Here is an 18,607-nt window from a genome sequence, read left to right on the forward strand (position 1 = left end):
GGTCATAATTTAACATGCCTAGATGCATTTTGAAAAGAACATTATGTTGCATCCATTTTGCTTTTCAAGGATCCTTTAAATATTTATTTAATTTTTAGGCATGAACAAAAAAGGAGAGCCAAAATTCAGAAGCTTAAATATTTCATTAAAATACTATACAACAATAAACAGGTTTCTTGTACTTCAGTATCTCCTCTTCAGTTTGATTTTAAAGTCATGTTTCAGCAGATTTTCAATATTCAGTTAATATACTGGCCTGAAACAATTTGCTTGGAGGTATGCCATCATCATTTACTTTTGTATCTTATTTTATGCCATACATAATTTTCAGCTTCTTGTTAGTTACTGTTATATGTGTCAAGTAATTTCTATTTAAAGATGATGGATCTTTATGGGTAGGCAAATTATTTATAAATAATGTATTTATAACTAAACAGTAGTCTTGTATGCTACAAGTACAAAATTATTTGATTTGTGGCTTTCTAAATACTTCCATTCTTTCCTGCTAAAATTCCTCTCAACCCTGGATGTGCAGCACTACTATTCATTTGCTCATGAGATGGAAGAGGGTTATTTAAACTATAATGTGTAACATAGCTATTGTTGGTATTGAATGATTTCTCCAAATTGTCTCTTTCAGTGTGTTGCTGAATTTGTATGTGTGTATGTGGTTTTATTCATTCATTCATTCAATCTATTTATGTTTTGGATCCCTTTAAGAATCTGATGAAAGAACATACACACAAAAGACTCCTGACCCCTGTCCAAAGACCTAGCCTAAGAACCCCTCCACTAAATGGAGAAGAAAATAGGACAATGGGGAAAAATTAGAAAAATTAAAGTAGTCTAGATAAGAAGTCTTAATGGCTAACATAGGGGTTAAACTTGCAACTAGACCTGAAAGGAAAGTTAGGAGGGAATAAATATTTTTATATGTGAGCATCGAGTGAGCTTTGGGGAGTAGGGAGAGAATTATGATTATAAATCTAAATCAAAGGTATTTTTACAATACCTAAAATAACTTTTTCTATCCCCGATGAGAGGCTACATTCATTTTGTTCATCTATACTTCAAGTTTCTGTCATCTTAAAATGTACCTCTGTTAAAACTTCTATTTAAAAAATACACTGAATATAGTATCCGACTGTACCTAAAATAAATTTTGAATAATCCAGCCAGTTGAAGTATAAAACTTGCCTCCACCCCCAAGTAGATAAATGTGTATTTCAAATTCTTCATCATCTACAACTTAGAACATGATCTTAGCAAACTAAGAGGCAGGGAAAGAACAGAATCTCGCTAGGATTCAAGTGCACCAACCATGAGCAACTGAAAATGTTGCAAAATAAATCTATATGGCCTAACCTAACAGATTCTGACCCACATTTTGAATTTACTTCTTATCATTCCCTTTATTCATTTTTCACTTTAGCCAAACTGAACTGCTTGGGTTCTCCCCCCCCGCCACACATACATCCTTGGAATTTCCTACTTCTGAGCTTTTGAACATTCTAGTTCTCCCACTTACAAGGCCCATCTTCATTCTTGACACTCCATCCCAGCCACACCGTGAGTTTGAGATCTGCCCTCAGGGGGCAGAGCTCTCCCAGGAGACTTCACTCATGAACGTGGAATTCTCTACCTTCACCTTTACTATCCAGGGCCTGGCCTCCAGCCCTGCAGTCCCAGAAACTGGATTTGACAGTCCATAAGAATGTCTATGTCCAGGGCACCTGGGTGGCTCAGTGGGTTAAGCCTCTGCCTTCGGCTCAGGTCATGATCCCAGGGTCCTGGGATCGAGCCCCGCATCGGGCTTTCTGCTCTGCAGGTAGCCTGCTTCCTCCTCTCTCTCTGCCTGCCTCTCTGCCTACTTGTGATCTCTGTCGGATAAATAAAGAAAAAATCTTTAAAAAAAAAAAAGAATGTCTATGTCCCCTAAACAAATCACAAGGCTGATCTATAAAATAAAAAATGCCAGTGTAACGTTTGAATATAGTTATCAGTATAGTTATGCCTCTTTTCACTTACCCAGTTTACTGATTTGCAGTAGGAAATTTCTTTCATAGGCCTGAACTTGCTGTAAGCCCATTAGCTATAAACCCTACATATCTTTCTGTGTTAGGGATGCCTTTGTCAAGGAACTAGTGTGCTGACTTCTAGTCACTCTTGCAGGGACAATATTTAGATGAGCAGAAAAAATAACTACTTCTTTGACTTTCCTTTTACTCTGCTTTTTTGGCTAATTAACCATCCTTTTGATTGACACATTCTTACCTTTAAAGAAGCATTTTTTTTCCTCCTTGATTTTCTTCTTCTTTGAGCACATCACTATTTTCCCAAATATTGACAACACAGTATAGGTCAAAATAAGATTTTTGTTTAAAAAAAAAATTATGTTTGGGCATCTGGGTGGCTCAGTTGGTTAAGCCACTGCCTTTGGCTCAGGTCCTGCATCAGGCCCCCAGCTCCCCGGGGAGTCTGCTTCTCCCTCTGATCATCTCCCCTTGAGAGGCTACATTCCTACATTCCTACATTCCTAGTCTTCCTTGAGGTACCTTTGTGCTCTCTCTCAAATAAACAAATAAAATATTTTTAAAAATTAGGTTTATAGTTATGGCAGTGATGGACTGGTAGTAGAAAAGACAGCATACAGAATCAGAAAACCTGGGTCTAGTACCCAGTGGACATCTATGGAGCTGTCTACTCAACCCCTCCCTTTCTCCTCCTTCTGCGACTCTTTCTCCCTCCCCTACCTCCCACAGTTTGTTTAACTTGTCCTCTGATTCTATGAACCAGTGAATCTCCCTTTTCCTAAGCAATTCAACCTGGATCTCTACCATTTATAATAAAAACTAATGTAGTTTCATAGAGAGACTCAATTGCTGCATTTATAAAATTGGAAAAGTAATGCCTATTTCCTAATCATTTCTATCAGGCTTTATAAAGAACTTTAAAAGTGCTATGCAAAAGTAAGTTTTTTGAGTATTATGTTATATGTACCTCTGTGCTCAGCCCTCTCTTTGTAATCCTTTAATTCAACTCATTTTCTCTGAAACAAGTAAAAGGCATTATTTTTAAGGACTTAAACGATTATTTCCTTTCTCATAATCATATGGATGAAATGGTCTAGAGAAATACCTATTTTATATGCTAGTATTTTTTTAAAAAGAATAAAAATGTGTTGAGGGTTCTCATTTTAGATCCCCACCCCCCATTATATACTTTCAATGAACCATCAGTTGTTTCTTTTATATTTAGGTTTATGAGATAAGTAAAAGAACAAGTTTACTGGCAAAACTATATTTACCTTTACCTAACAACACAGAGTTGAAAAGTAAGACTGTTTTGGAATATGTAGAATTTAGCTCTGATGAGCTGGTCATACCTGCGTGTGGAGAAGTAGGAAGCAGTAAGTTTATTTAACATGTCACCCTCACACCTTCATTCTCTTCATGAGTTCTTTTTTTTTTTTTAGGGTTTATTTTTCCTTTTTTAATATAGATTTTTTTTTAATTTTTTATTTTTTATAAACATATATTTTTATCCCCAGGGGTACAGGTCTGTGAATCACCAGGTTTACACACTTCACAGCACTCACCAAAGCACATACCCTCCCCAATGTCCATAATCCCACCCCCTTCTCCCAAAACCCCCTCTTCATGAGTTCTATATCCTACCTAACTCTGGGTCATTTATGTGAGTCCAGAGTGCTCTGTTTACAGTATTAGCATTAAAGTGAATTAAATTCTCCTTTCAGATGTTAAATTAAAATTTTAAAAACTGTCTTGAATCAGATCTTTGAAAAATCTGGAATTTAGAATTGGCACCTGTGCTTTTCCTAAATCGCCTGAGACAAGAGCAATACACTCTCTGGAACAGGAGCTCTGCTCCTAAGTGGAGAGACTGCTCGGCTTCTGCCTCTCCTTCAGCAAAGCCTAAAGATCCTCCGGGACCTATTGATGCATCCTTGAGCTGAATAGAGAAGGAAGGTAGAGATGGAGTGAGAGAAAAAGAGAAAAGGAGAGAAGGATGAAGGGATATTTCTGTTCACTTGTTTCTCGATTGATTTCACTCCTCATGCAATGAAATACAAGTCAGCATGTCTGTGAGAACACCACCATTCCTCTCACTCCCCCCCCCCCCATGCCTTCTTTCACCTTCCTAGCTAGGAGTTTGACAGCTTCTTGTGTATGAACAAGTGGAAGGGAAGAATGAAAAAGTGAGCAATGAGGAGAGAGAAGGAAATAAGTAGGCAAAAAAGCCGGGGAAGGACAGGAATAAGAAAGGAATGTAGTTTGCTTAGAGTCCAGCTGAAGTGAGAAAATAGGGTTGTGGGAACCCAGAAGAAAAGACTTAGGGCAAAAAATTTAGAGAGCACCGGGAACTCAGAAGAAGTTTCAAGGAGTATTGTTAGGCCCTCTGGAGAATGAGAAAGAAAATGGGTAGAGGGTGGGAAGACTCAGGACTGTAGGGAAAGGGGACAGAGTAGTAGCTGGCCTCCAGTTCTGTGGCCAGCTGTCCTTTCCTGCTGGAAGCCACTTCCAGAAAGAATGGTTAATGATGCTTCTAGTAGTAAGAAGAGGGTAATAGAGGGGTTCAACCCTAGGTCTTCAGATCAATATTTTCCTCTCTGTTTTGTAGTCTGTTTGAAGTAGTCTTCCTTGAGGTACCTTTGATGGAAAATGAGGGAGGGTTCTAAGATTAGAGCCTGATGTCACCATAGAAAAGCCTGGGGTTCCACAAGTAAATTGGAGGAGGGGGGAATCTACAATGTGTCACACTCTATGCTTTAATAAAAATTCATGTTTTAATACTTTTTATAAACAGATGTGCCTTTTCTTCTTGAGGGAAATGAAACTGAAGAAATTTGTCTTTTGACATCAGGAAAACTGAGCTACTCTCTATCGTGGGCTTTAGACGAAAATGGTATTCCTCTGACACCCATGTCACAGTCATTAAGATCTGCTTACTGCAGGTAATAAACTTTTATGCTTGACAAATAATGCCATTCCTCAACAAAGCATCACACAGAAACCTGTGTCTGTAAAAGAGAAAATTCTAGCAGTGGCAAGAGTAGTCTAGTTTATTTGGACTATTTATTTTTGTTTGGATTCATATGTAAGTGAATGTATCTCTTTAATGCTTAGGTTTATAGTTATATGGATGATGGGAGAGGCTGTTCCATAGCTCTTGCAGGCAGAGGCCAAGACCCCCAAGGATTTTATCTCTGGATCCTTGGTATATCCCAGCCCTTCTGGATTATGAAAGAACCATTTATGCATTATCAATTTGCTAGAAAAAAAATCCTAGAAATCTTATTCTATGCCCTAGGACTTCTTAGAGAGTTTGGGATTAATATCTAGATCATACCACAAGTAGGATTACTAGAATTAACTACAATAAAAAATCTATAAAAAGGTAATGTTGCTTTATATATTGCTATATATGTATTGCTGTGTTTGAATAAAACTAAATATAAAAAGCCAAGTAGATTCCCTCATTTCAAAAGGATGATAACAGAAAGATGTGTCCTCCTCCCGATCTAAACACATATATATTTTTTAAAACATTGTTATAACCAACTATATGACATTATGGAAAAGTCAGAACTATGGGAACAGTAAAACATCAGTAGTTGCCAGACATTAGGAAGAAACAAGGATGGATAGGCAGGGCACACATGATTTTTAGGGCAGTGAAACTCCTGTCTGTATGATATTATAATTGTAGATAAATGTCATCATATTTTGTCAAAATGCATAGAGTGTACATCACCGAGAGTAAAGCCTAATGTAAACTATGGACCTTGAGTGATAAAATGATGTGTCAGTCATTGATTGTAACAAATGCAACTCTTTTATTGCAATAAATGTAATAAATTATAATTCTGGTACAAGATATTGATAGTAGAGGAGATTGCATGTTTTGGGGGGGGAGGGGACATACGGAAACTGTGCACTTTCTGATCAGTCTTGCTCTGAATCTGACTGCTCTTAAAAAAAGTATTTTTAAAATGATTTTTTTAATTTTTATTTTAGAAGATTCTATTTATTTATTTGACAGAGATCACAAGTAGGTAGAGAAGCAGGCAGAGAGAGAGGGGGAAGCAGGCTCCTTGCTGAGCAGAGAGCCCAATGTGGGGCTCGATCCCAGGACCCTAAGATCATGACCTGAACCGAAGGCAGAGGCTTTAACCCACTGAGCCACCCAGGTGGCCTAATTTTTTAAGTTTAAAACCTTGCTATAAATAACTTGGATTAAACAGGAAATCACAACTGAAATTAGAGACTGTTTTATAAATAAGAGTGAGAACACTATGTATAAAGTCAGTGGCATATGTCCAGAGTCATAGTAAGAGTTCATAAATGATTTTCTTGGGAATAGTTTTAGAGAAAAACAAACAGTGTCAGTAGCACTCAGCAACTTTTGTTGAGAAGGCTGAGGTCATGGATGTGCATTATTTTCCTTTTTAATTTTAATTTAATTTTTATTTTTTTAACAATTTTTAAATTTTTAACAAACATATAATGTATTATTAGCCCCAGGTTAATTCACAGGCCTGTGAATTGCCTGGTTAAACAGTGATTTTGTTGTTTATGCAGTAAAACTTAAACTGACCCTGCCCAGGGGAACTTACTTAAATGCAAGTCTGGGAAACCAGTAGAATATGGCCGACCAGTCCCTGATAACAAAGCCCAAATACAAGGGCAGGTCAGGTCAGGTGGAGGTAAAGAGCCGGAATGCAGGGATGAGTTGGGCCAGATGGAGACATCCAATCATTAAAGTGTGCATACTGTCTCCCTAGCTACCAAGGAGTGTGGGCCCCGCCTTTTGGGCGCCAATCCTGACCAAGGTGATAGGCTAGTTCAAATAGCTACTATGGGGTGAATTGTAATTCAATTGGCCACCTGTGTGACCTAGCATGATTGTGCCGCTTTCTCTGTGTGTTACAATCTCCTTGGCCACCTGTGTGTGGCCAGGCTCAACCACATGGCCTCTGCTCTATAAAAGTTAGTCAGCAAGGCAGGGAGGGGTCGCCCTCTCTGTAAGAGGCAATCCCGACCAGACGGTTTGATTCTTAATGCTTGGTGCGAAATAAAGCTTTGCTTGACCTTCGCTTTGTATCAGTCTTGTTCCTTTGACCATGGATCCAACAACAGGACTCACCATAGCACATACCCCTCCTCCAATGTCCATCACACCACTACCCTCTCCCTATTCCTTTTTTATTTTTAAAACTGAAGTTTAAGTTTTGAGAAGAGGCTTTAAAATAAGACAGACAATAGAATCAAAGTATAAGTTTCTTGAAAATTGGGACAATTTTTATCTTCTTAGAATAAATGATGAAATCCATAGAAAAAGAGCCAGAATATGTTAGAAAGAGTATGTGATCCTTCAGAGTCAAGAAGATATTGAACCAGAGTATAAGTGATAGCTTGGCTCTAGAGAAGAGGAAACCTCTTCAAATCAGAGAAGGAAATGGAAATTGCTGTGTAGACAGGAACATAATTTTGATGATGTCCTTGCTTTGCTAAGGAAACAAGGTCGTCTTCTTAGAGACCTGAATAATAGCATTTTAGAGAAAAGTGGACAGTTAATAAAGGAAATCCGTTTTGGAGTTAGTGAATAAGATTTTAATACTCTGAACCAATATATGCTTGTATTTCTTCGTTTTTCCCTAGCATCATCCCCACTGGGGCTATTCCCAATCTTTGCCTCCTTATACTATTCTTTTTTTTTTTTTTTTTTTTTTGGTTACTTTTTGGAGTCAAATATTTATTCTTCTTACTCTAAAGCTAACTTGTATATAGGTAATTTGAAATTTTCCTTTGTCTCCTTTAGGATCCTGAGGACATATTTATATCCTTTTCTTATGTTATCTTTAACTTCCATTTCCCTAAGATATTCAAGATTTATATTCAAGAAGCCTTCTTTGTTTTAAAAACAAAGAAAAACCCAAGCATTTGATTAACCCCTGAAAACCCGTCTTGGCTGTTTTCTCTGTCTGAGTCCTCATTTGTGTAGTCTACTGATCTGTGTACAAGGCCTCCATTTTTCATTCACACATTCCTTCCCTAACTCAACCCATTTATTCCTGAACACTACCAGTGACCTTCTGGCCATAGTCACTGGCCTGTCCTCATCATTTTGCTTTTTGAAGTCTTTTCTTTCATGGCTTCCATGATGCTGCGGCTAGCAGTTCCACTTACTTGGGAACTCAGGTTTACAAAAGATGAAAAGCAGTTCCGTTAAAGATTGGAACAAATGACAGATTTCAAGAGGCAGTGAATTGCAAGAGGTTTCAAAGTCCAGAGCACTCTCTAAAGAAGTTAGCTTGGAACATGGGGGCTTAAGTGGGTAGGAGAAGAATCAATGAAACAAGATGGGATTGGGAGGGAGACAAACCATAAGTGACTCTTAATCTCACAAAATAAACTGAGGGTTGCTGAGGGCGGGGGGGTGGGGGGGGGGGGGGGGGGGGAGGGTTGGGCGATTGGGGGTTGGGTTATGGACATTGGGGAGGGTATGTGCTTTGGTGAGTGCTGTGAAGTGTGTAAACCTGGCGATTCACAGACCTGTACCCCTGGGGATAAAAATATATGTTTATAAAAAATTTAAAAAAAAAAAGAAGAAGAAGAAGAAGTTAGCTTGGGGATGCCTGGTTGGCTCAGTGGGTTGAGTATCTGCCTTCGGCTGGGGTCATGATCCCAGGGTCCTGGTGATGTAGGTGAGGTTTAGTGTGATGAAGTCCAGAGCCCATGACCAAGAAAGAATTCTTGAGACATCTTTGGTGCAAAATGGTGATTTATTAAAGCACAGGACAGGACCTATGGGCAGAAAGAGCTGCTGCCCCAGGATTGTGAGCGGGTGGCAGGTTCTTTATGATGGGGTTGGGGGAGATAAGGAAAAAGGGAAATTTCAATAGAACTTTCATATGCTAAAGTGGACCTACAAGATACCTGATACCAGAGGCCTTGCCATTGGCACTGTCATTTTCCCCTTCTTAGCAAGGTATTAAGATAGTTGGGAGGTTCCTAAAGAATGTCACCTATGTCCCACCCAGGAGTGGGAGTGGAGGAAGGTTTCAGGGTGTCAGCCTTTGCTTTGTCCTCAGCCAGCCTTCTGGTCTCTCATCACTGGGATGGAGTCTCGCATCAGGCTCTCTGCTCGGCAGGGAGCCTGCTTCTCCCTCTCCCTCTGTCTGCTGTCCCCCCTGCTTGTGCTCTTTCCCTTTCTGTCAAATAAATAAATAAAACCTTGAAAAGAAGTAGAAGAAGAAGTTAACTTGAAGTAAAACTTTACAGTTGGGACATCTGTGATCAAAGTGGTTGGTTCCAGAACTCTGCTCTACAGTTGTGGGCACTCAAGGACTGGTGCTGAGCAGAGGTTCCAGGAACCTGGGATGGGTGCTCCGAAAGGCAAGGCTGACTTGTGGGTGTCAGAGCATGGAGTTCTCCTTTGGAACAGGGAGATCTGAATGAAAGTATTCATGTACTTTCTGATTTACTCATTCACTTATTCATTCATCAATGAGCTGGAAATGAAGCAGTAAACCAAAAAGATCTTGGAATACTTTAATATCACATTGAGCACACTTCTCAAATCTCAGTGATTATAGTCCAGAGTTTTCACTTAACACATTTTTAAAATATAGAAGTTTTTCTTATGCTCTCTAGTTAATGAAATTTTCTGACATGGTTAATTGACTTTTTTGTGTTTGCACCTCTTTATCTTCCACACCTTCATTCTACATGTACTTTTCTTGATGAAAATCTGCACCTTTACTAATCTTTCAGTTAGTTTCTGTGGCTAGCAAATTTGTTTAGTTTTTGTGTACCTGAAAATATCTTTATTTTGTCCTCATTCTTGAATAATAGTTTGGGTATAAAATCTGAGGTTGATACTTATTTTCTCCTTGACACTTTGAAGCTATGATTGCATAATCTTCTGGGATTTATCATTCTTATTTAAAAGTCGCCATGTTGATGTTTTGTAGACAATCTGTCTTTCCTCCCTAATAACCTTACCTTTTTTTTAGCATAACAGTATTCATTATTTTTGCACCACACCCAGTGCTCCATGCAATCTGTGCCCTCTCTAATACCCATCACCTGGTTCCCCCAACCTCCCACTCCCCGCCACTTCAAACCCCTCAGATTGTTTTTCAGAGTCCGTATTCTCTCATGGTTCACCTCCCCTTCCAATGCTTTTTTTTTTTTTTCTTAATTCATAGAGACAGAAAGCCAGTAGTTGGGAGTAGAGAGGAATGGGGAGTTGTTGTTTAACAATTTCTTTTTGGAATGAGAAAAATTCTGGAAATAGGTAGTGACGGTGGTTGTCCAACACTGTGAGTATACTTAATGCTACTTAATTGTGTTACTTGCTTGGCATTTGGTTGTGGAGAAGGGAGTACAGGGGACAAAGAGATTTTGGCATAGCCCACAGCTGAACACCTATGTGGACGACTGGAGGAATTATAGTAGCATAGGCAGGAGATGTGCTAAGGTCTTTATTACTCTCCCTGAGGAAGAAATCATGGGAGTACATTGAAATCCAATCACAACTTTTTAATTTTAAGGCTGTAACTGGGTAAGTTTCTCTCCCTAGTCTATTAATTAACATGTAAGCTTTGCCTCAGCCTTTGTGAGCTAGCACTCTTCCTATGAAAAGGAATATTTCTTACATGATGGCATAAGAAATCATATCTCAGGCCCTAGAGATCTCTTGTGACAAAGATATCAAAATAGTTCAAATATAAGGACAGAAATGGGAATTAAAAGAATACTCATACTTCACGTATTTGTAATTTTGCTTATATTCAAAGAAATTTTTCTCTATGTTAGTGTGTTAAGGAATGTAGATGCAAGAGGGGTTCCTGGAATTCCATGGCTCATTAATGCACAGAAGCTTTTTGAGTGGGCAAATGAAGTAAAAATTGATCCAAATGATCCAGAATATTCTGATCTAATGGAATTTATTATGGTAAGTTATGGCAAGTATCAGGACTGTATATTCTATTTCCTAAGCTCTACCCCCTTATACTTTGTAGTTTGCTGTATATTTTTCTAGGCACCAGGAGGCATATAAAGATAACTCTGAGGACAGATACGATTTTCAACCAGTTTTATAGTATTGTAAAGACAATTAGAAATTCAACAACTGAAATAATTGCTACTTAGGCCTGATGGTTGGTACTCTGCCATTGCTTTGCAGCCTGCAGTACATCCTATAGGCTAACCTTCAGGCAAGCATCTCTTGTACAACTACTGAGTACCCATGGTATTCTAGATGCCAGGGCTATAAAGATGATCTATAGACACATTCCTACCCTCAAAGACTGTTCACTGCTTCTATTCTTTCTTATAACCACCTAAATGGCTCTGTATGCCTCAAACATGCATTCTTCATGTGTTTATTCATGTCATTCCCTCTGCCTAGAAGGGCACCCTGGGTGGCTATCTTACCTACCATGCAAGTCTGATGAAGGTTCCACTGATAACCTCAGTTAGATGTGGGCCCTTCTTTCCATTTCCTCTTGTTAACTTTTTCTTTCTCTTTATAAATTCTCTGACTCTGATATCATTCTGTCTTTTACTGTAGTTTTTCATTCTGTGTTTTATCTTTCCTTATAGAACTATAGTGAATAAATCTTTGATAGCTAGCTAGCACTCTTCCCTGCATGGACCATGTCTGCACATTTGCATTTATTGAGTAAAGCGATGCATAGATTATTGCAGTTAAGCTTCCCAGCTAAGGTTCTCTGTTGATTACAGGTATACAGAAATATTGATCCTTTCTCAGCATTTATGGCAAAGAGATATGAATAGGTCTCATCTTTTAACCCAGTGTGCAATATAAATATCCTCATTTTTCATATCTGTCATGACCAGGAAGAGATTGGCAAGCCATGGAGGTTGAATTTTATTTTTTCTTTTCTTTTTTTTTTTTTCCAGATTCTATCTCTGTATAGAGTCATTGCTCCATTTCCTTCATATATGACAACTCTAACATCTAGCAGTTGAAGGGAAAAAAGTGTTTTGAAATGATTCTCAAATTTTAAAAATTAATATTTTAAGTGAAGACTCTATTATTTATGTTTTATAGTACATGAAACATAAAGGACAGGACATTCCAAAATATTTTCGTCTGGAACAGTTGCAAGATGAATTTAACTTTGTTTCTGAAGAAGAAATGAAAAAGAGTAAACGTTTCCAGCTATTGCAACTTAGAAATGCCGGTCAGTTAGACATTTTCCTTCTGCAGCAAATACCCCTTTATGACAAGGATATTCCAGATTTAGTCTTCCAGGTATGTGATTTCTATTTGAATATTGTTTATTGTATGATAAATTAATATTTTTGTTGCTTTAAATCTATCTTAATTTTTTTTTAACAAATAAATTTAGATTAAAAACCTATTTTAAAAATAGGTTATAATAGACTTTAAATTTTGTTATTATCTATAAGAAAAACATGGATAAACTCTTTGATATTTGTCTTCATTTTATTCTGTACTGAAAGTTAATTGCAATAAGCCACTTAATATTAAATAAAAGTCGTTTTAAAAAATAGTGTTTGTTTTTGTTGTTGCCACACAGCAATCCTTTAGCTTGTATACCTTAACTTAGAGGATACACAAACAAAACTATACAGGACTCATTACATTTAAAACTCAAGGATATTCATATTCTGAACCAAATGGACTGTCTGGAGACTCTCTTTGGTGTGGCTCAGAGGTAAAAGGGGAAATGCAAATTAATGATTTTTCAATGACAATATCTTAGCACCACCAGTCAGTACATTTGACTATTATCATCATATAATGATAGGATTTGCAGATAATTCATGACTTTCACAAAAAAGAGTGAGTAGAAATATATGTAATCACAAACTGACCAATTGGTATTTGGCTTCAGGTTTAATTATGGTCAATCTCCTGTTCTGAGACCTTAGGAACTTCAGTTAGCAAACTATAGTGGGAAGGCCTTAGAATAGCTTAAAATAGCTAGAAAGTTACTCCGTTTCCTCCTGCTGCTCCTCTTCAGTGATTGGGTTTACTTCTACAGTTCCATAAACTGTGACAGGCAGAGCACAAGGCTCAGGATAATCGGGAATATAACCTCATAAAAGAGGAACTGTTTCTGCTCTTGAAACTAGGAGCTTTCCTTATCTTTTTTTAAAAAAAGATTTTATTTATTTATTTGACAGAGAGAGATCACAAGTAGGCAGAGAGGCAGGCAGAGACGGGGTGGGGGTGCGGGGAAGGAACAGGCTCCCCCACCGAGCAGAGAGCCTGATGTAGGGCTTGATCCCGGGACCCCAAGACCATGACGCAAGCCGAACGCAGAGATGTTATAACCCACTGAGCCACCCAGGTGCCCCAGGGCTTTCCTTATCTTATTTTAACTATTCAGAGAAGAGAAAAGCAAGGAAAGTAATCCTACTCATTTTCTGAGTCTGATATAACTCTCATACCAAAATTGAGCAAGGAGGACAGGAAATAATCATTTTGGATCATTTTACTTATGAGCATAGTTGTAAAATTCTAATAAAATTTCAGCAAATTGATAAACAATGTATTGTATATAAATATATAATTACACTTTATAATCCAAGAGGGTTTGTTTTCACGTAACAAAGCTAATTTAATTTGGGAATCTATTAATATAATTTACCATGTTAACAGGATTAAGGAAGGAAAGATATGCTTCTCTTAATAAATGCCCAGAAGGCATTTAATAAAATCAGTGCTCATTCATGATGAAAGTTCTTAGTATATTAGCATTAAAAGGGAATTTTTTCTTTTTTTAGTTTTTATTTTAATTCCAGTTTGCTAACATGCAGTGTTATATTAGTTTCAGATGTACCATATAGTGACTGAGCAGTTCCATGCAATACCCAGTGCTCATGAGTGGTGCACTGTTCATCTCTATCACCTGTTTCACCCACTCTCCCCCACACCCTTCTCTGGCAACCATCAAGTTGTTCTCTATAGTTAAGAGTCTGTTTCTTGGTTTCTCTCTCTCTCTCTTTTTTTCCCCTTTGCTTGTTTTGTTTCTTAAATTCCACATATGAGAGAAATCATGTGCTATTTGTCTTTCTCTGACTGACTTATTTCATTGAGCATAATACTCTCTAGCTCCATCCATCTTGTTGCAAATGGAAAGATTTCATTCTTTTTATAGCTGAATAATATTTCATTGTGTACATATACCCCGTATTTATCCATTCTTTGATTGATGGGTACTTGGGCTGCTTCCATATCTTGGCTATTGTAAATAATGCGTAGGGGTGCATGTACCCTTTTGAATTAGTGTTTTTTAATTCTTTGGGTAAATACCCAGTAGAGCAATTGCTGGATCGTAGGGTATTCCTATTTTTAACTCTTTGAGGGACCTCCATACTGTTTTCCACAGTGGCTGCACCAGCTTGCATTCCCACCGACAGTGCAAGAGAGTTCCCTCTCTCCAAATTCTTGCCAATACCTGTTGTTTCTTGTGTTGTTGGTGTTAGCCATTCTGACAGGTGTGAGTTGATATCTCATTGTAGTTGTGATTTGCATTTCCCTGATGGCAAGCGATGATGAGTATCTTTTCATGTGTCTGTTGGCCATCTGTATGTCTTCTTTGGAGAAATGTCTGTTCATGTCTTCTGCCCATTTTTTCATTGGATTTTGCAGGGGGAGGTGTTGAGTTTGGTAAGTTCTTTATATATTTTAGATACTAATCCTTTACTGGATATGTCATTTACAAATATTTACAAATATTTTCTCCCATTTCTTAAGTTGCCTTTTAGTTTTGTTGACTGTTTCCTTAGAAGAGAACTTCTTTAAACTGATTAAGAATGTTAAAACATTTTTGTTTTTTTCTGATGATGTGAACTGCATTGAAAGGAATGCTTCTAAATCCTGGAATTGAGAGGGTGGGAGGAGAGACAAGAAGGGACCACCTATATACCCACTGGATGATTACATTGAGTCTCACATGTAATTCGCCAGTAATGCAGAAACATACAGAAAGCAGAGCAGAACACAGGACGAGAGAGCTGCAACAAATTTTGTTGCTGGTTTTTCCTGAACTTCGCTATCCTAATGGGGAGTAAGCTTCTTGTGACATGTCCACACAAAGTGGGGTTTTGCCGGAGTTAACAAAACAAATTGAAACAACAGCAACAACAACAAAAAATCAAATAAACAAAAAATCCTTGTACACAATAGGCAAGGTTTACTAACTACTCCAGGAGAATTAACACTTGCCGTGATAAATGCACTTCTATTTAAGGGAATGTTTACAGACATGGTACTCCTGGGGTTCTTGGTCACTAAGGCCATATTATCCTTCAAGAAAAGAAATAGAGGGGCTCCTGGGTGGCTCAGTAGGTTAAAGCCTCTGCCTTTGACTCAGGTCATGAAAAAAAAAAAAAAAAAAGAATAGACTTATCTGTTAAGTGGTTCTGGTCAACTAGTTAGAAATAAAATTAAATTCAGACCTTACAACAGAGGTCCTGGGATCAAGGCCGCATCAGGCTCTATGCTCAGTGGGGAAGTGGGGAGCCTGCTCCCCTTCCTCTCTCTCTGCCTGCCTCTCTGCCTACTTGTGATCTCTGTCAAATAAATAAATAAAATCTTAAAAAAAAAAAAAGAAAGAAAGAAAGAAAGAAATAGAGCCAGTACCCAGGTGTCCCTGAACAAATTGTCTGTCTCTAGTTTTTCAGCATTTTGGAAGACCTATTCCTTATACCACCACCCCCGCCCCCGCCCCTCACTGTGAATTAATACCCTATTAATTGTATGGCTCAGGATCAGAAATCTGTTTCCTCATAGATTTCTATACAAACATTATACTTAGTGGATAGACATCAGTTTTCCCATTAGTCTGAACAACATAAGGATGGCCACTATCCTCTCTCCCAATAAGACCCAATGCTTTAAGAGAGAAAGAAGAAAATTAGAAAAGACAAACTGCCCTTGTTTGCAGAAAATATATTTGTCTACATGGAAAACATAAGAGAAACTACAGCAAACTGTCACAACTAGTAAATTTGTTGAATATAACATCCATATTTAAAATGACTTTTTTATTGCAAAAGGAACACTGTACGTCTACAATGGAGATACCTAGCTGACCTAGCTGTCACCATCCTGACTCAGTGATCCAGCTTAATCTTGTTAATAGTAGTAGGCAGAATAATGCCCCCCCCCAAAGATGTCCACTCCCTAATCCATGGAACCTGTGAATTCGTTCTGTCACATTGTTTAAAATAGGGACATTATCCTGGATTATCTGGGTGGGACCTAATCTAATTACAGTGAGTCTTTAAAAGTAGAGAAATTTTTCCAACTGGGAGCAAAAGCTGCAGCAAAAGAAATCAGATTAGTCATGAGAAGTTGCTGGCTCTGAGACTTAGAGGACCACCTGCAAAGCCTGGTGAGAGGTGCCTGGAGCTAAGAGCAGGCTCTACCTGATGGTGGCAAAGGAAGGACACCTCAGTCACACAGTGGCAGGGCACTGAATTCTGCTCACGTCAATGAGCTTGGAAAAAGATCCTTCCCAGACCTTCCTGATAAGAACCTAGCAGGCCTACAATTTGACATCAGCCTTGCAAAACCCAGCACAGAGAAACCAGCTGACACAACTGGAACTTCTCACCTACAGAACTGTGAAATACTCAATTTGTGTTGTCGAAGTAACTTAATTTGTAATAATTTGTTATAGCAGGAAGAGAAAACTAATACACTTATAAAAGACATCCAGACATTATTGCCCCTTACATGATACAGGGCGAAATATACAACATCATGTATGAAATCTCCTTGCCACGGATGTGTAATCTGAATCAAAGTTTTGTCAAGACTTAAGTTGTCTTAAGACTTAAGGTTAATTTGTTTACAAGAAGTATGAGGAATAGAGAAACAAGTTAAATGGTACGACAAGGAAACAATCAAATTTGGAATGTGGGACAACTAGTGAGCAAGGACTTGATGGAGGAAATTATAAAACATTTTGAATGATGTAAAAAAGAAATTTGAGTAAATGTTCACTGATAGGAAGTTGTAAGGAGACAGCTTTGTAGGATGCCAGTCCTTCCTCAATTATTTTGTAAATGTAGTCATGCAATTCCAAACCAGTGAAATAAAACAGAGGGCCTCAAAACAGACTTAAGCGTATGTAGAAACTTTATATTTAATGAGTATCATTACATATAAGTTGGAAAAGAATGGACTTTCGGGGCACCTGGTAGCTCAGTGGGTTAAGCAGGTGCCTTTGATTCAGGTCATGATCTCGGGGTCCTGGGACGGAGCCCTGAAGTCAGGTTCTCTGCTCAGCAAGGAGTCTGCTTCTCCCTGTCCCTCTGCACCTCCCCACTGCTCATGATCTCGCTACTTTTTCTCAAATGAATAAATTTTTAAAAATCCTTGAAAAGGAACTCCTGGGTGGCTCACTTTGTTAAGTGTCTGCCTTTAGCTCTGGTCATGATCCCCGAGTTCTGGGATCAAGTCTTGTAGGGGGCTCCCTGCTTAGCTGGGAGCCTACTTCTCCCTCTGCCTGCTGCTCCCCCTGCTTGTGCTTGCTCTCCCTATCTCTCTCTGACAAATAAATAAATACAGTCCTTAAATTTAAAAAAAAAATCTTAAAAAAGAAAGAATAGACTATCTGTTAAGTAGTTCTGGTCATCTCTTTAGAAAGAAAAAAAATTAGGGGCACCTGGATGGCTCAGTGGGTTAAGGCCTCTGCTTTCCGTTCAGGTCATGATCCCAGGGTCCTGAGATGCAGCCCCAAGTCAGGCTCTCTGCTCAGCGGGGAGCCTGTTTCCTCCTCTCTCTCTCTCTGCCTTCTTCTCTGCCTACTTGTGATCTCTGTCTGTCAAATAAATAAATAAAATCTTTAAAAAAAAAGAAATAAAATTAAATTCAGACCTTTATAAAAGCAATAAATACCATGTGTAATGAAGACTACATGTGAATTATATTAATTATGCTAGATTTAAAATAAAAAATAAGAAAAGGATTACATGTGAAAAGCAAAACTTTAAATAGATTTCTTAATCTTGGGGTAAGAAAGTATTTCTTAAAACTCAAAAAGTACAAATTTTTAAAAAGATTAATTTGTTATGAAAGTTAAAACCCTACAGATTAAGCCAATATATTTGCAACACATATAACAAAAAGTTAATATCTAGATATTATAATATCAAGTAGCTCCTATAAATCAATACTTTAAAGAGTAAAGTGGTAGGAAATATTAATTTATCTTTAAGTAAAAGTTGTTACTTGTCAACCGAATTAAATTCAAGATTTCTTGCAGATAATTGGAAGAACAAATAAATTACTTTCAGATAAAAGAATGCTTGTTGTAACGTGGCTGAAAGTTCTAAAGTATCTACTTCATTACTCTTGTGTATTTTTTAATATTATCCATAATGTAAGACAATCTCCATGTGCATTAGGGATGTATCCCACAAATGCAGATATAACAGGTGCAGATTTATTCTGAATTATATAGATGAAGCAGTCTGACAAATAATCTTATACCAACTACTGGATGTAAAATTAAAGTTATTGATTAACTTTTTAAAGTTAGAAGTTAAGGGGCACCTGGCTGGTTCAG

At 37.8% G+C, this 18,607-nt stretch overlaps 1 protein-coding gene across 1 annotated transcript in view; it reads left to right on the top strand.

Moving 5' to 3' along the window:
• The window catches only part of CC2D2B (coiled-coil and C2 domain containing 2B), a 109,430-nt gene that overhangs the window by 44,391 nt on the left and 46,432 nt on the right, over nucleotides 1-18,607 (top strand). The window contains exons 14-18 of the mRNA XM_059398221.1: nucleotides 99-276; nucleotides 3,259-3,409; nucleotides 4,828-4,975; nucleotides 10,845-10,983; nucleotides 12,106-12,309. Coding sequence (XP_059254204.1) covers nucleotides 99-276; nucleotides 3,259-3,409; nucleotides 4,828-4,975; nucleotides 10,845-10,983; nucleotides 12,106-12,309 — 820 coding nt within the window. The remainder of the gene's footprint in view (nucleotides 1-98; nucleotides 277-3,258; nucleotides 3,410-4,827; nucleotides 4,976-10,844; nucleotides 10,984-12,105; nucleotides 12,310-18,607) is intronic.

This window comes from Mustela nigripes, chromosome 4 (assembly GCF_022355385.1).
Source record: "Mustela nigripes isolate SB6536 chromosome 4, MUSNIG.SB6536, whole genome shotgun sequence".
NCBI lineage: Eukaryota > Metazoa > Chordata > Mammalia > Carnivora > Mustelidae > Mustela > Mustela nigripes.